A 15,271-nucleotide genomic window follows, 5' to 3' on the forward strand; every position below is an offset into this window, starting at 1 on the left:
TTTTCAAAATAGATAATTGATTTATTTTATTGAAGGGCAGCATTGAAGGGTGGATGGCATTTTGTAAATTTGGCAGCAGACGGTTAAATAAGGAACTGAGGATAAAACCGCATAGATAACATGTTTACATTTGTCTTTATAATCGTGTCCCGGCAACCACTCAGAAACAGCTCGTCACACTCACTGGTGATTGGACGAGAGTGTAATGCAACACATGCTGCGGCTCTGGGATTTACAATTGAATTAACTTACAACTGGTTATTAAAGGGCCTTTTGTTTGGCTCAGACGCAAACAGAGAAAATAACAACGGCGTGGTCGGACAAATAGGATGCTGAGACCTGGTGTTGATGAGGATGAGGCCATGTGTGGCTCCCGGTCCAAAACAAAGCCAACAATATAATTTGCAATAATTAAATATTTACGAGCAGCTTGAAAGTTTGGCCTTATGAGAAAACCATGACGAAAAACTCGTCATGTTTACTGACGACTATTAACTTAGCAGTGCGCAGTGTAAATGGCAGTCACAGACAATGTTGGGGGTTAACAAGTCACAGAACACTTTAAAGTACTTGGATTGCTTTTATGATGTAACAAATAACCTAATAATCCAGACTTCCAGAGAGGCCGGGGACAGCGAACCCCCACGCTGTCCCATCGAGCCCTGAGGTGGCATCAATATTCTATAACTGTTTTGTCTGGCTACCTATAAAGCTCGCTAACTACCACTTAATATTTTGGGGTAGTTTTAAAGAGAGAGTTAATGTGCTGGATTGATTTATTGTCCAGACTCAGTGCCTTCAGGCCACATTGGCTGGTTCTTGCCATATGAAGATAAATAACTTAAACAGTCTGTCATGTACTAGTGCTGTGCTGTGTTTTTCTGTACATTCATCTCCTATAATGCAAGATTTAAGAAGTCAATGGTCTGCCAATCGAGTTTATTTATTTAGATTTGGGTTTATTTATGCGATGCTTGGAGCTATATAGTTATATTTGGCTTTTTTTTTTTGATTAGCTCATCTCTACTGAACAGAAAATAAATGACTGTGTCTAAATATGCAACTCTTTCATAAGCCTGCTGAAGACAAAGACTGGGAGTGACAATGACTCTCCGTCATTAGCGGCAAAGATTTTACGCGTGGACACAAGCCAGAGATGGGAAGAAGAAAGGCTGAGACAGCGAAAGAGTAGATGAAGAACCCGATAAAAGATGAAAGCCGGAGACAGATTGGGAAGGAAAGAAAGTAGTGCAGTGGAGAATTCATCTGCGGAGCGAGTGTAACTACTGGGAGATCATTTAGTGCAGAACATGTGCCAGATATGGGATTGTGAACGTGAAGCCTTTTGTACTGGATTAATTGTGTGTATGTGTGTGTGTGATATTAGCTCAAAATAATAATAACAAGGCAATCAGAGATGGCAGACTTCGCCCCATTCACGCAACAAGCCTCTGTCGAACTATATGTGTAACAGACTATGTGACGCAACGGTAGAGCGTCTGACTCCAGGTCAGACGGTCGTGTGTTCCACGTCAGGGTCAACATTTATGGGCAACGTGTGTCCATCACAAATTCTAACAAGCCTCTGTTGCTCATATTGCAAGACACAGACAGACAGCGCCAAAAATAAAGTAGTATTTCCACAAAAAGTTCTGATTTACAAACCATACGTTTACATTTTATGTAAGATAGTATTTGGTCTGATACTAGTCAAAATGACTGGATTGGATATTTTCAATCTCAGGCCTCTATATTGGGTCGTCCATCCTCTCAAACAGACTTTGTGCTACTATAAAGGTGCTGTATGTACGATATGTATGATAGTGTCACATCGTGACCAGAACCGCCTTTAACCATGTAACACTTGGCATCCAGCTAATTCAACACCTCCCCGTCAAATACAGTATTCAATTATTATTATTAGGAGACAAGAAGGAGTCAATGACAGTGTAGTATGGACACCAGCACATCTGTCTTCAGCTTTCATTTATGACGTTTTTGAGACAGACAGTGAGGCTTGGGATTAGGTTTGGTCAAATTTGGCATTTCTGACACTTATCAGGAGTTTTCTGTATTTAAGTAACTCTACTAGCACCTAGTGTGGACGTGCCATGAGCTGCATTATTGGGTGGGTGTCGGTGGTTGACCATAACACCGCTGGCTCTATTGTGTATTCACTCAGTGTGTTTACATGCATGTTTAAAGTTATTTGAACTAATAGAATACAATCATTTGGTTTTCTGAATGTCGTGTGAACACGTTGATCCAACTAATATCGAGGTAGTCTTAATCGGACTAACATACCTAGATAATGCAGCTCATAGTCTGGCTTGGCATTCTGCGCATGCACCACAATATCCATCTCCGGTCTTTGACCTAGAAGTAGAAGGAGACGACTTATAAACTGCAGTACTGTTGCCAGAAATCATACGGCGGGGGACGTCTTTCTTCGGATAACACAGCAACCACAAGAGCCTTGTCCGAAACTGTGTGTGTAAACTGAAATACTGAATGAAGTCAGTATTTTTGATTTAACATGTAATCTCTGATGATGGTCAAGGTTAATGTGATGCATTTCTTAAATATAGCCATACTGTTCTGTGCTCTATTTGGGATCAGATGATGGAGGGATAAGTATATTTATCCAAGGGTGACAGTGCGATCCTCTGAGGACCCACAGCATCCATTTGCATTAGTCTTTCTTTCTTCCATGCTGTTACTTTGCCCTTAACAACATCACAACAGCCATTTATGAGCCACTCCTGTGGGCCTCTAGAACAGTTCTGCTCCCTTTTTTAGCAGCCCAGGGAGGCCTGCTCTCTCTGCATCAAGCCTCAAGCCTTTTTGCACTTCTATCGAGCATGGAGGCATCAGTCCATCTATTATTTATTTTCTTTATTTATATCTCGTGTTTTATCCCTTTATCCCAGGGCCCCTAAATCCAGCAGACACACATCTAAGCAATCCCCATTGTTTTTATTTACAAAAGGAAAGAAAAAGAGCTAAGCATGAACTTGTTATGTAACACCGTGACTTGTTTTGTGTTACTATGTTGACACTGAATGATGAACAGGTCATTCAGAGCGAAAAAACATCAATATGATTGAGAGTAAACATAGTTGTGAAGCAATACAAGTTAGTTATCGATCAGTTTGCTGTATGGAGCTGTCACTCTGACATGCTAACAATCATCCATCACAATGGGGCAGAAAAATGCAAGAAAGCAGAGCAGCGCGGGAGCTTTTTTCTCGTGGACGTCGCCAACTCGCTCTCCGACTTCAAAGAGAGTTTGTATTTAAATTAATTTTTGCTTTAAGAATGAATCGATGGTGTGTTTCAAGCGCACGTGGCTTCATCCACCTCCTGCTGTGAGATTTCTGCAAGCAAATGGGGGAAGTGACAAAGGCAGCGATGTTGCATAATTACTTTTTGTTTGCCGTGTTTCGCTTTCGCTCCTTTGTTTTCCTGTGAGGTTAGTGTGTGAAGGTGAAGGCTCAGAAGAAAAGGATATCGGGTTCGCCCTGTATTTACACATTCAATGACATACATTGAACAAAAAATACTTTAATATATGTACTGTATTTATTCAACAGAGGAGGAGGAAAACAAAAGGGTACAGGAAACCAAACTAAAAAACAAAACAATAGTATCCCTGAGTCAATGAATAACTAACCAAACGGATCACAATAAATATAAGTGACGCCCACGCCAAGCAAAACAACTACATTGTTTACAGAGGCACATGAACTCTGCTGGTATACATACGGAGGATTGGGCAGGTGAGCTGGAAGTGGGGCACGGTTGATGCAGATGGTGGAAGAGAGGCGGGAAGCAGGTGCACCAATAGGGAACCATTAAAATGGTTAAACAGGAATGTAATCAGCAGATTATTTAGTTATTATAATAATAACGTCATACCATTACCTGCTCTTAGAGTGGAAGAGTGTTGTCTTTCATGGGAACTGCTGGATGTCATTCAGAGAGAACACCCACACAGTTGTGCTTATGGAGACAGACTGAGATGCCTGATAGCTCCACAAAGGAATGAAAATAACCAAATGCGAGCAGTTCTCTGGACTCGTGCCTATATTCAGCTCTTTCTTCATGTACCAGCCTTAACTGGTCTGACCTACAGAGTAGGTCAAATGCAGGAAGTAGTCCATTCTTATTATGATTATTATTATTATTAGTTCCACTCAGCGCTTTATCTGAGTTGGTTCAGATTCAGCGCCGTGACTGTTACACAACGTCTGGTTCACCAAGCACAAAAGGTGTTCACACAACCAAAGTATGATTGTTCATTTGCACGTGACACTGTCAGTATCATGTTTCTGAAATCTTAGTGCATAAAGATGAGGTGATGTCGAAACCAACAGTCTAAAAAACAATATCATTCCACTGAGTGCTTTCAGAAAAAAATCAGTATTCAGTAAATACATGTCGACCTTCCTCTGAAGCACAACAGGAAGCCGTGTTTTTTACATTTCAGTGTTGACTCACTGACATCAGTTTATTTGTCAGCTTGTTTGTTTGTTTTTTTTCCTTTCAATTTAGTGCATTTAATGGAACATCCCTAAAAGGGTATTAGCTGTAGGGTTTGGCACAGCGATCGGTTCAACGTCAGCCTGCTTATGCACCTTATTTAGGGCTCGGTGCGTGTGTGCGTGCATGTGTGTCTGTGTACGTACTTAATTTCTGACCTAAAAAACAAGTGACAGTATCACTGTTGCCTGCTCCGCCGGGGGTCTGGAGTCAATCGTGCCCGAGTGATGAACACTCCATATGTTTCATACGAAGGACGATCCCGATCTCAAGTATCGTATTTAAGCGGATCAGAGATTGTCAATCATCTGCATCACTTCACCTCGTTCATTTAACCACCATTAATAAAGTCTGCTACTTTATTAATGGTGAGCAGGTTCTTCATGTAGCTCAGCTGTGACTCCAGCAGGGTTTTATTTGGGACTGATTTATTTCATATTATCATATTAACACACTGGTTTCCCCATGACTTCAGAGGACATTACTTTGACTTTCATTTACTGGAGACTTATCCTAACCCATGTCTTATACGGACTTGCTATCTGTCCCCCCATGATGTGACTATGTAAACATGTTTAGGTCCCCATGATATAATATAATATAATATAATAATACCTGACACACGCACACACAAACATGCTCACTCATCAGTGTTTGTACAAAATATAATTTGGAATCAAATTACCTGTTCAACAAACATGCAGAGGATATTCTTTGCAGTTTAACGGCATGCTGTACACAAACACAGAGCTGGTTTCACTAACAGAGAGCTCCCTCTTTCTCTAACACCGACTCCTGCAGCCTCACAACAGCAGCAGTACAGACAAATGACAGAGGACTGTTTTTCTATAACTTTTTCATTTTACTGACATTAAACCATTTTTTATTTTTTGTTATCTCAGCAAACACAATAATCAGATGAGGACTCAGTATACGTATATAGTATTGTATATGTATATATAAGCATATGTGGCACCAGAAGATCAGTGCTTTGCAGTAGATGAGGACGTCAACTACATTTCCTCATCAGATATAACTCTAGTGTCTGGCTGCTGCTGCTCCACATTAACAGTAAAAAACACACGCGTGTACACGCAGACACACACACACGCATACACACAGAAGTGATGTTGCTATGGAAACAGAAACTTTAATTTGAAGACCGAGAAACGGAGTCCTGTTGTCAAAGTGGCATGCACCTCAAAAAGCAAAGCCGTTGTTGCTATTTTCGGCTGTGGTAGATCAAATGCACAGTGTTGGGTTCGTTTTTTTTTTCCCCCATGTGGATTTCAAAGACAGGAGGATAACAAACGACAGAGTATGAATAATAATGCCCCCCCCACCACCACACACACACACGCACATTTTGACACTTCTTAAGAGGAACGTTCCCACGGCGTGGTGCAGTTCTGTAGGTGAGCAGCTACAGAATGTGAAGAGTGATTAATGCTCAAACTTTTGAATTCCTTCTGAATTTCCATGAAGTCAGTCAGTGTCGCCTCCTGGGCTATTTTTTTTTTCTTTTAATGCAGAGCACTTGCACTCGGTTGTATCTTGGCAACAGGTTCTGTAGTCATGCTGTAGCTCCTGATTGTAATGAGAGGGGTATGAATTTATTATATTGACACTGATATTATGGTAACATCTAATGTAGGTAGGTAGATAAAGGCCCAGTAAAACGTGTCACTAGCTTGTTCGGAATCTTACGTGATTTTCGTTTCCATGAAAGCTCAGCTTCTCTCCGAGTCAATGGAGCAGTGGACGGGCGCGGACTCTGGGATTTTGCATGATGATTGGAGGAACGGACATAAAGGCGGAGTCAGTTTTTGATTGACAGCGTTGCAGAAACATACACGACAGCGGAGCCTTTTCTGCATCAGTCCTGTGTGGATTTTGCGACAACAGCTGGTCGTTGTGTGTTGTTTGCTCGGCGGCATAGACCATTTCCGTTTGTACATATACACTGTAAATAAAATTATATTATATATATTATATTATAACATTTCAGTTTTTACACAATTATCGTGTTTCCTTGTTCTATAGTTGCTCATTTGCAGGTTTTATGTATAATTAACTGGGCCTAAAATGAGCTCCCTCTGTTTCAAAGCCCAGCAACCACTGGAATGAAGACATATTATTCACACAAACGGTTGATATGAGGGAATGTTGACAGTCATAACTGGATCCCAAAGTAATGTTCTGTTGCTGAGGTCAGAAAGTGTGTGACTGCATGTTGCAGGTAATGACTTTCTCTCCTCCTGCTGGGAGTCCAGGACTGTGTCACAATCCCGAGATTAAAACCGAATCATCAGAGGAGCAGCTGCTGGATCAAGGCTGCAGTCTCAAAGCTCTGGCGTGATGATTCAAACCCAATGAAGTTCAGGTGGTGGACCTGCTGCAAAAATAAACTGCTGGGAAATAAAATGTATGTAGTCAGAAATGACTGAGAGTGAACTCATCATTCTTGTGCAAATTAAGGTTTTGGTCTTTCGACCTGAGAGCATAGAATTTAAAATTGAGTCTGACCCCTGCACTAGTTCACTAGTTTCCTCAGATCTCGTGTGAATGAAGGTCAAGCTGAGTGTTTTGCCCGCTGTGGCTGTAATGCTCCTCAAATCTTCTCTCCCCGTTCAGATATGCACTCCTGACCTGGTCGTGTTCCTCGCCTGCACCAATCACCGTTTGAAGGAGAGGCTGCAGAAGCGAGCCGAGCAGCAGGGACGGCCCGACGACAATCCCAAGGCCATCGACCGCCGCCTGACCAACTTCAAACAAAACACCATTCCTCTGGTCAAATACTTTCAAGAGAGGGGCCTTATTGTGACAGTAAGACTGGAATATTAGGATTATGTTTACACATGCATACACATGTACTTCAAAAGCAGCCAAAGGTCAAATGTAGGTTCATATTGTAAGATTGTGCGCGATACATTCCAACTGTAACACAAGTAGTAGGAGGTTGGTTTTGTTGGTTTGTTGAGCACGTCAAGGACAATAGGATGATTAAGATTAGAATGATGGTTTTACATTGTTGTTTAGTGGCTGCTGTCAGCAGGTTGAATACATTTTAAAACTTTAACTTTTTGCATCTTTAGGGCGCTCCGCAAACAGTTTCACCCCAATTACTACTACTCAATACCCAAGTGTGCAAGTATGTATTTGTATTCTTAGGAAGTATGTACTTGAGAGGTACAACAAGGAGTCACGGTTATTAGAGATTTGAATTTTCATTAGTTTTAGTTTTTAGAGCAGGTTTGCTAGTTGTTAGTGTTTATTTTTTGTAAATGCTTTGTTTTAGTTTAGTTTTTATTAGTGTTAGTGTTTTTTGTACTTTCTTGTATTTGCCAGGTGCAAGATTCAAACAAAGTGTATTAGTACAGAAGAACAACTGTCCCTGAATCAAATATAACATGTAGTTAGTGTCCAGTTAGGTAAAAGAAATATAGCCAACACACTAAAGACACACATGAACATAACAACATAAATAATAATTAATAACCCTCATGAGACACATTACATGAGCTCAATCTGAGGAAAAACCAATAAACCCCTAGATATGATTCACTTAGATGAACGAAAATACGACCTTTCAAAATTGCCAGCAGAGAAAAACACAAATACACTTCATATGAGCCCAACAGGCTTACGTATGAAATTAATTTACAAAGACATCTTCACTACAATTTTAGTTAGTTTTATAAACACACAATTCAGTTACAAAAAACTTATTTCAGTTAACGAAAGCGTTTGTTTGATTTTAGTTTTCGAGTACAGAGAAGTATCACACCTCGTCCTCGAGTATTCTCCTTTTCATCCAATCTAGCGAAAGAAGCCAGCTGAGGAGTTTACAGAGAAAGTGCACAAATCTTCGCGATATCTGTTTTGCTGCTGATTGTATTGAAGGCGGAAGCTCGTTAATGCAGTTGGAATTGAGGCCCCGGTCTTAATTAGACCACTGGGATCTTCGCCAGATTGGTTTGGTGCATCCAGGCAGCCATGTCATGTAAGACAGAGCTCCAGCAGCCATCAGGATGTGACTGCACACACTCTGGTTGTGGAGTTATTGATCCGTCTGAGTCTCAGTGCTGTGTCATGTAGTCCTCCTCCCTGCGGAGAGAGAACTGTTTATGTTTGAATGATTTCAGACCGTTAACATCTTAAATTCTTAATATGCTACAATAAAGTATGCAGGATAATCTCCACTGTATTTACTGTCAAAAAGGTATTAAAGTGTTATGATACATTTAATTTAGAAAACAATTAAGAATCCAATGAGACAATGTAAACTAATAGAGGAATGAATATGTGTGTAGGTTTTTTCACACAGAAAATGTGTGTACAGTTTTAATATTTAATAGTTTGGTTTGTACGCACTCAAACAGCACAATCAGTGTTTGTAAAAATGTGCAAACAGAACAGAGCTCATCCGAGCATGAAAACAAAATTTAAATATTAGATTAAATTCCTAAATGGATTAGATTCCACCCACGCCTCAGTAATTATCCCAACAGAAAGGCTCAATACTCTCCCCTCTAATGAATGCTGCAACAAACTCTGAGGCTTAATTGCTTTGGCTTTTGTGAGAAAACGCTGCCTTCATTTTAAATGTCAGATTCAATCTTGGAAAACATGACTCTTTAAAAGAACAGTCACAGTGAGTCATTACTCAGCATTGTCGACACTGTCGATACACGTTGTCTATTAATTCACGACGTTTCATCGAGTTGACTCATCGTGCTGGCGAGTTATGGCGCAAATGAACGCATTTTCTCTGACTTTCCATCTCGATTTTCTTCATATAAAGGCGTGAAAATACACATAAATGCCACACAATTCTTTCTCATGCAGGGCTGACTCAACCATACATTCGCAATAAAAACCCAAACAGGAAATTGCAGTGAGGTGGGATAATTATTTGTTGTGGCCTGGACTGAAAGAAAAAGGAGCAATCTAATTAAGTATTCCCTGAGAGAGTTCAGCCACAGCTTCCTTCCCACATGCTACTTGATGCCACGCAGGTAGAAACAAACAACACGCACCTTGTGACGTCCCACCGGGTCTCTTGTCTCTCCAGGGGTTTGTCATTTGTCCATTACTCCTGGAATAGAAATGAGATACAGGCTTCATCATTAATGAGTAAAAGCATTTATGAAATGACAGCGATTACCTGAATGTAAAACTGGGCTAGACAACTTTTTTCAAGTTATTGATCAGTTAACCCTTCTGTGATCATCCAACAGGATTTGACATGTATATTTCTTATTACCATAACTCCTAGACCGTTTTCGAGATCTTCTCAGTACGGTAATTCCTAAACGGTTGAATAACTGCCAGATATGGACAGTGTAAGTTATCTTGGAAAAAGGGGCAGAATTACTAGCTCACTGAACATTTTTACACTTCTACAGCCATTAAATCAAAATAAATTATCATGATGGTCTTAAGAAGATTCGATACGTGATACCAATAACATTGCGATACAACGATTATGGAAGACAATCATATAGCGATACATCACGATGTGTCTAACTGAAGAAAACTAAACATCTGTGAAAAGTTAAAAATGCAGGATTTCTCTATTTTTTCTCAACATAGAGAACAAAGTCCTTCAAGTCTATGTACACAATGCACACAAACGAGTGACGCTGTCACAACACACAGATGAAAAGATGGACAATTTTCAAATAGGGCTGGGTGATTCATTTAATGAATTAAGGGTTTAAAAGGATTTGTTTTTAATATCACTCTCATTGTGTGTGTGTGCATTTGTAGCCTTTACATCATTGAATCTTTGAAAGGTGAAAATACCCGTTTCAACAAAATTCATCGGTTTATTGAGCTGTTAAAGCGCGATGTTTAACGAACGTTACGTGCACACACTTTGATCTTTATATCAAGACAACTTGAAGTGTTGAGGTTTGCAGGAGAATCACATTTCCAAACTTCACATGAATTAAGATGACCAAAAAACGGATTAAGCCGTGAGGAGATCAAATATTCTCCTGGAAACAGGTTCAGCCTCACCAGGGGCTGCTTTTAACCTGCTCCTAAGACAGTTTCAGTGACTCATGCGTTTCCTTTAATCTTCTAATGGATGAGGCCTTTTAACGTGACCCCAACTTTGTAAGTGCACTTTATAAAAAAAAAAACAACAACTCCGAGATAGGATTTTGGCACTTTCATCCTCTGTTAGGTTGCAGCCATTATGATATTGATTTTCCGCCACCTTTTCCTCGAAATGATCATTGGTTCTTGAGGAAGGTCCCGCACTCAGCAGCCATCTTTGTAAAGCCACCAGGCAGGAAGTTTAGATTAACAAGACCAAGAGAAGTCACTTTTAACGCAACACAATGTAGGATTAGCTTATTGTCCACTTTAAAGTTATGATTTGACAATGCAGGACACCTAATCTACAAACATTAGCTATGTTTTATGCAAATATGATCACATGGTTTTATATCTCAAGAAGTTAGACTAAAGTTAAACTAAAATTAACCCCAAATAAAGAATCACTTGATTAATGAAGGAGTGGACTTCACACATCCTGATACACAGCAAGCTCAAATGCACTAGACAAGTCAACTTTATTTATAGAGAACTATTATTTATAGCTAACTCTTTCCAAAGTTTGGGGGCGGGCGGGCGGGCGGGCGGGCACGTACGTACGTACGTACATACGTACATACGTACATACGTACATACGTACATACATACATACGTACATACATACATACATACATACATACATACATACATACATACATACATACATAGAATATGTAGATGTTTATAAATGTGACAGCTTCAACTCTCTCCTCCCTCCACAAGTGGAATTACCCAGTTCCACTGTTTGACTATATAAAGATTTTATATAATATGAATAATGTGGCTAATGTTTGGTAAATGTGGCACCAAAGTTGCCAGAAAAAGTGTATTCACAGAAGGAGGGATTGGTGCAAGTTACATAAGAAATCTAAGCTCATTCCGTCTAAAAATGTATTAAACCAGTCTTTCAGAGTTCTGTGTTTACACAGGTTTTTGGTGGCTGCCGCTTGGCTGTGGATCATTAGGACACAGCTTCACTTTGTATTCTAATACAAGCCCATTGTGTTTCCCTGGAAAGGGCGGTTGATATTAAGGACACTTGACGCCAAATCATTCGCATAACTGAGCTGAGGAGCTTTTTCCTTTGCCCTTGGAATGAATAACACACTAAGGACTCTCACTCTGGCACTTGTGAAAATAAATGGGGTTTTACACAAACCTCCTTATTGGAGGAACATAGCTTTGGATATAAAAGGACACATCAGTGTCACTTGATGCCCAAAATGAGAAATGAGTGGTTTTAAAGCAAAATCCCTTTACTTATCTCAAACGGCTGGTTTGGTACACAAAGATCAATCAGTTCTGGCAAACAAATCCAAAAATGGTTGATAACAGGTGATAGTCCAAAAAACAGGAAAACAGCTCACGATAAACTACAAGAAAACTAGGACATTTGACACAGGCGTGCAATGCAGCTTCTATACATGAGGTGAAGGGAGACAACGAGACACAGGTGAATCTAATCAGGGTGGGGCAGACAGTCAAGAACAGAGGCAAAACACACAGGGGCAGGAAGTGAAGTGATCTGAAACGAGAGGAAGGGTAACTTTCAAAATAAAACAGGAAACATGAGCATAGAATGCTCTATCAATTAGCCCAAATAAGTATTATTATTATTATTTCATTTTTTTTTTTTTATCAGCCCAAGCATTCCCGTTATATCTGATATCCGCAAAAATTCCAATATAGTGCATCCCTACAATTAACATTCACTCAAAGGCAAAACTCAGTCTTTAACTTTCAAATAATTATTTTATGTCAATAATTGATATTAACTGAGTTGAAGCGTGATTATCGTGACTGTTTTTTGGTGGATTCTGGGCCTATCCTTGTAACTTGTAGCTAGTGTCTCTGGTGTTGGTGTAGTGCACAGAGGTAGGCAGGATGTGAGTGACAGACAGGTGCAATCATTCCATGTGAAAATATTAGTTTATTACTGTATTTCAAGACATTATTATTACAAACCCTGACTATGTTATCCTTCTTTTCAATAAAAAATGTATTGGTTCAACAGAAAAGTGCCTCAGAAACGTTCAAAGTCACTTAGATCTCCTTCCTCCTCTATTCTGATGCTCGGTTTGAACACCAGCAGGTCGTCGTGACCATGATTGCATGTGTATATGCACCAAGTTGCTGCCGTGTGATTGGCTGATTAGATAGTTGCGTTAACGATGCAGTGGAATGGGTGTGGCTAATAAAGTGGCCACTGCGGTCGCCTTTCGGCTGGTCCGGCGAGAACGGAAGGACCACAAAGATTCTTCTTCTTCATTCAGCTCCTGCCTCATTCACAGTGAAGACGGTACGTGCAGATGAAGGCATTTGAGCGTTCGCTGATTAATCTGAATCAGACCAACAGACAGAGCGGGAGGATGATAATGAGCGTAGTGTGATTAAAGTTTCTGGTGTGCGGTGAATACAGAATATTCAGAGTGTGCTGCTCCCAGGACCAGAGCTAATTTTTTCCCTGTTTGATCTTATAATGAGTCTCATTCAGGATGTCACAGCAACTTAACTCTGACTGAGCATGTCCATTTTACTTATGATGCTGTAGGTTAAGGCCATCATGACTTTTTAGTTTAGTGGACCTCAGTGTCCGTGTGTGGGCTGTGAGTGAAAATATGGATTGTACTGTTTTTTTTAGCATTGTTGTTGTCGATAAGAACAGATACGACACCTGAGCTTAGCCGACAGGCCCGAGAAACACGACACACCGGGTGTCAAATATAAATCCCATAAACATAGAGTGTGTTACATGTCCATGAATTGATAAGTGCGTCTGTGATGATGGTGTTGCAGTCGGATAAAGCAGGTGTAAATGACTGAAGTTCTTCCCTCTCCTCCTTGCAGTTGGATGCCGACCGAGATGAGGAGGAGGTTTTCTGTGACATCAGCATGACGTTGGACAACAAGCTGTTTCCCTCCAAGGAGCCCGCAGCTGGTGAGATGATGAGACACGTTTCATGACAAGACACATTTTTCTATCTTTACGTAGGCTATCCCAGGCAGTATGTCTGCCTATTGCACACTTTTCATATAAATTATTATTAAATGACATTCACGCGTGTCTGTGGGTGAAGGAAACAAAGGCATATGAAGACGTCCCGTTGAGCTGTGGGAGATAAACATGGCCAATTGTGTTTCTGTCATAGAAAATAATTAACACGCTCATTACAATGCAAGATTAGACAATTATATAAACAGCAGTATATAAAGGAATTAAAAGTGGTCATTATAATCCAATCACTAATCCCATGTTAATGATATGTGAGTCATTCTACTAAAATACTTACTATGTTGCTGCTTAGAGAACATTTGAATGATTTTATCACTGTGCAAAATGTGGTATGTGTCAAAGTGGATATGATGGATGGATTAGATACTGGGCAGCACATCATTCTGATTATGATTATGATAAAGGTAATGACGATGACTTGCAATAAATAAACAGTATTATAGTAGTCTGTCTGCTCGAGGTTTGCTACGAACATAGAGCCACACACACTATGCAGACGCTGAAATACAGTAAATTAAACGCGTCATTTCCATTTCCATGTCTATTTATTTATTCATTTCAAAATTAAAAGTAGCATTTTAATGCCTCCCTTAAAGAAAAGCATCCCATTCTACATCAGTTGTTGAAGTAAATAAATAAAAGTCTGAAAACAAAATGTATTACATTCATTGAAGTTCAAGCAGTCTTTGTATGTATATAAATTATCTTTTGCAATTGTGTACATTGCACATGTTGAGATCACAATGGAAACGCATAATTATATAGTTATAATAAATGAAATAACATAATATGACACATAAATGTGCCTATCTCTGCAGTGTGGGGCCAACAATGACGAAACATGACGAAACAAGCCAACAGATTTGTTTTCTATCTAACAACTGCCACTGCGGGTGTGCAGTGCAGAGAGGGCTTCTCCAAAACCGTCCACATTCATGAGAAGAGAAGAGAACAAGTAAAAACAAACCAAAAAACATCACCCACCATCTCCCTGGTTACCACGAGGGTTGGCATAGCAACCACCGAAGCAGGGTTAACATTGATTTATGAGAAGCACTGAAACAATGAGGTTAGAATCAGTCTTTGATTACTCGGAGACAGTGTGCATTGTTATCTGCTCATCACAGTTCCTCAGGTTCACTGGTGTCCTCTGGACACATAAACAACACAGAACTTATCAAAAAACCTGAGACGGCTCAGTTTCTCTCGCTCTCTCTCACTGTATATGTGTGTGTGTACAGTATGTGTGATTGGTGAGGTACAATAGTGGACATTAGAGTTTTATTTATAATCTTTTCTCTGCAGAGTAATAAAGTAATCATGCATGTGTATGTAAACATGTCTTTGACAGACAGCTGTGTTGTTTTTCCTGTTTTCCTTGAGATTAACTAATGCAAATTCATTCTTTGTGGTTTAAGAAAGCAATTTCATGAGGGACGACTCGGCGACATGTCATTTACGTCATGTCTGTGCACTCTGCAATGCTTTTTTGTGCCATCAAGATGTTTTCCATGATGATGACCCACTATAGGTTTTCCATATGCAGGAATTAAAAGGGAAACATCTTGAATGGAGTCCAGTATGAAAGGCGACCACTCAAAGGTCTCCATC

General features: G+C 39.9%; 1 protein-coding gene and 1 long non-coding RNA gene across 2 annotated transcripts in view; one reads left to right on the forward strand and one right to left on the reverse strand.

Moving 5' to 3' along the window:
* ak5 (adenylate kinase 5) overlaps window positions 1-15,271 on the forward strand; it is a 53,612-nt gene that overhangs the window by 14,420 nt on the left and 23,921 nt on the right. The window contains exons 6-7 of the mRNA XM_044019133.1: window positions 7,177-7,368; window positions 13,495-13,585. Coding sequence (XP_043875068.1) covers window positions 7,177-7,368; window positions 13,495-13,585 — 283 coding nt within the window. The remainder of the gene's footprint in view (window positions 1-7,176; window positions 7,369-13,494; window positions 13,586-15,271) is intronic.
* Window positions 8,221-9,896, reverse strand: LOC122765091. The gene is made up of 2 exons (XR_006359931.1): window positions 9,582-9,896; window positions 8,221-8,649 (listed from the first exon to the last, which is right to left on the reverse strand). It is a non-coding gene; the product is annotated as an uncharacterized LOC122765091 (long non-coding RNA).

The sequence above is a fragment of the Solea senegalensis genome, linkage group LG1 (genome assembly GCF_019176455.1).
Source record: "Solea senegalensis isolate Sse05_10M linkage group LG1, IFAPA_SoseM_1, whole genome shotgun sequence".
NCBI lineage: Eukaryota > Metazoa > Chordata > Actinopteri > Pleuronectiformes > Soleidae > Solea > Solea senegalensis.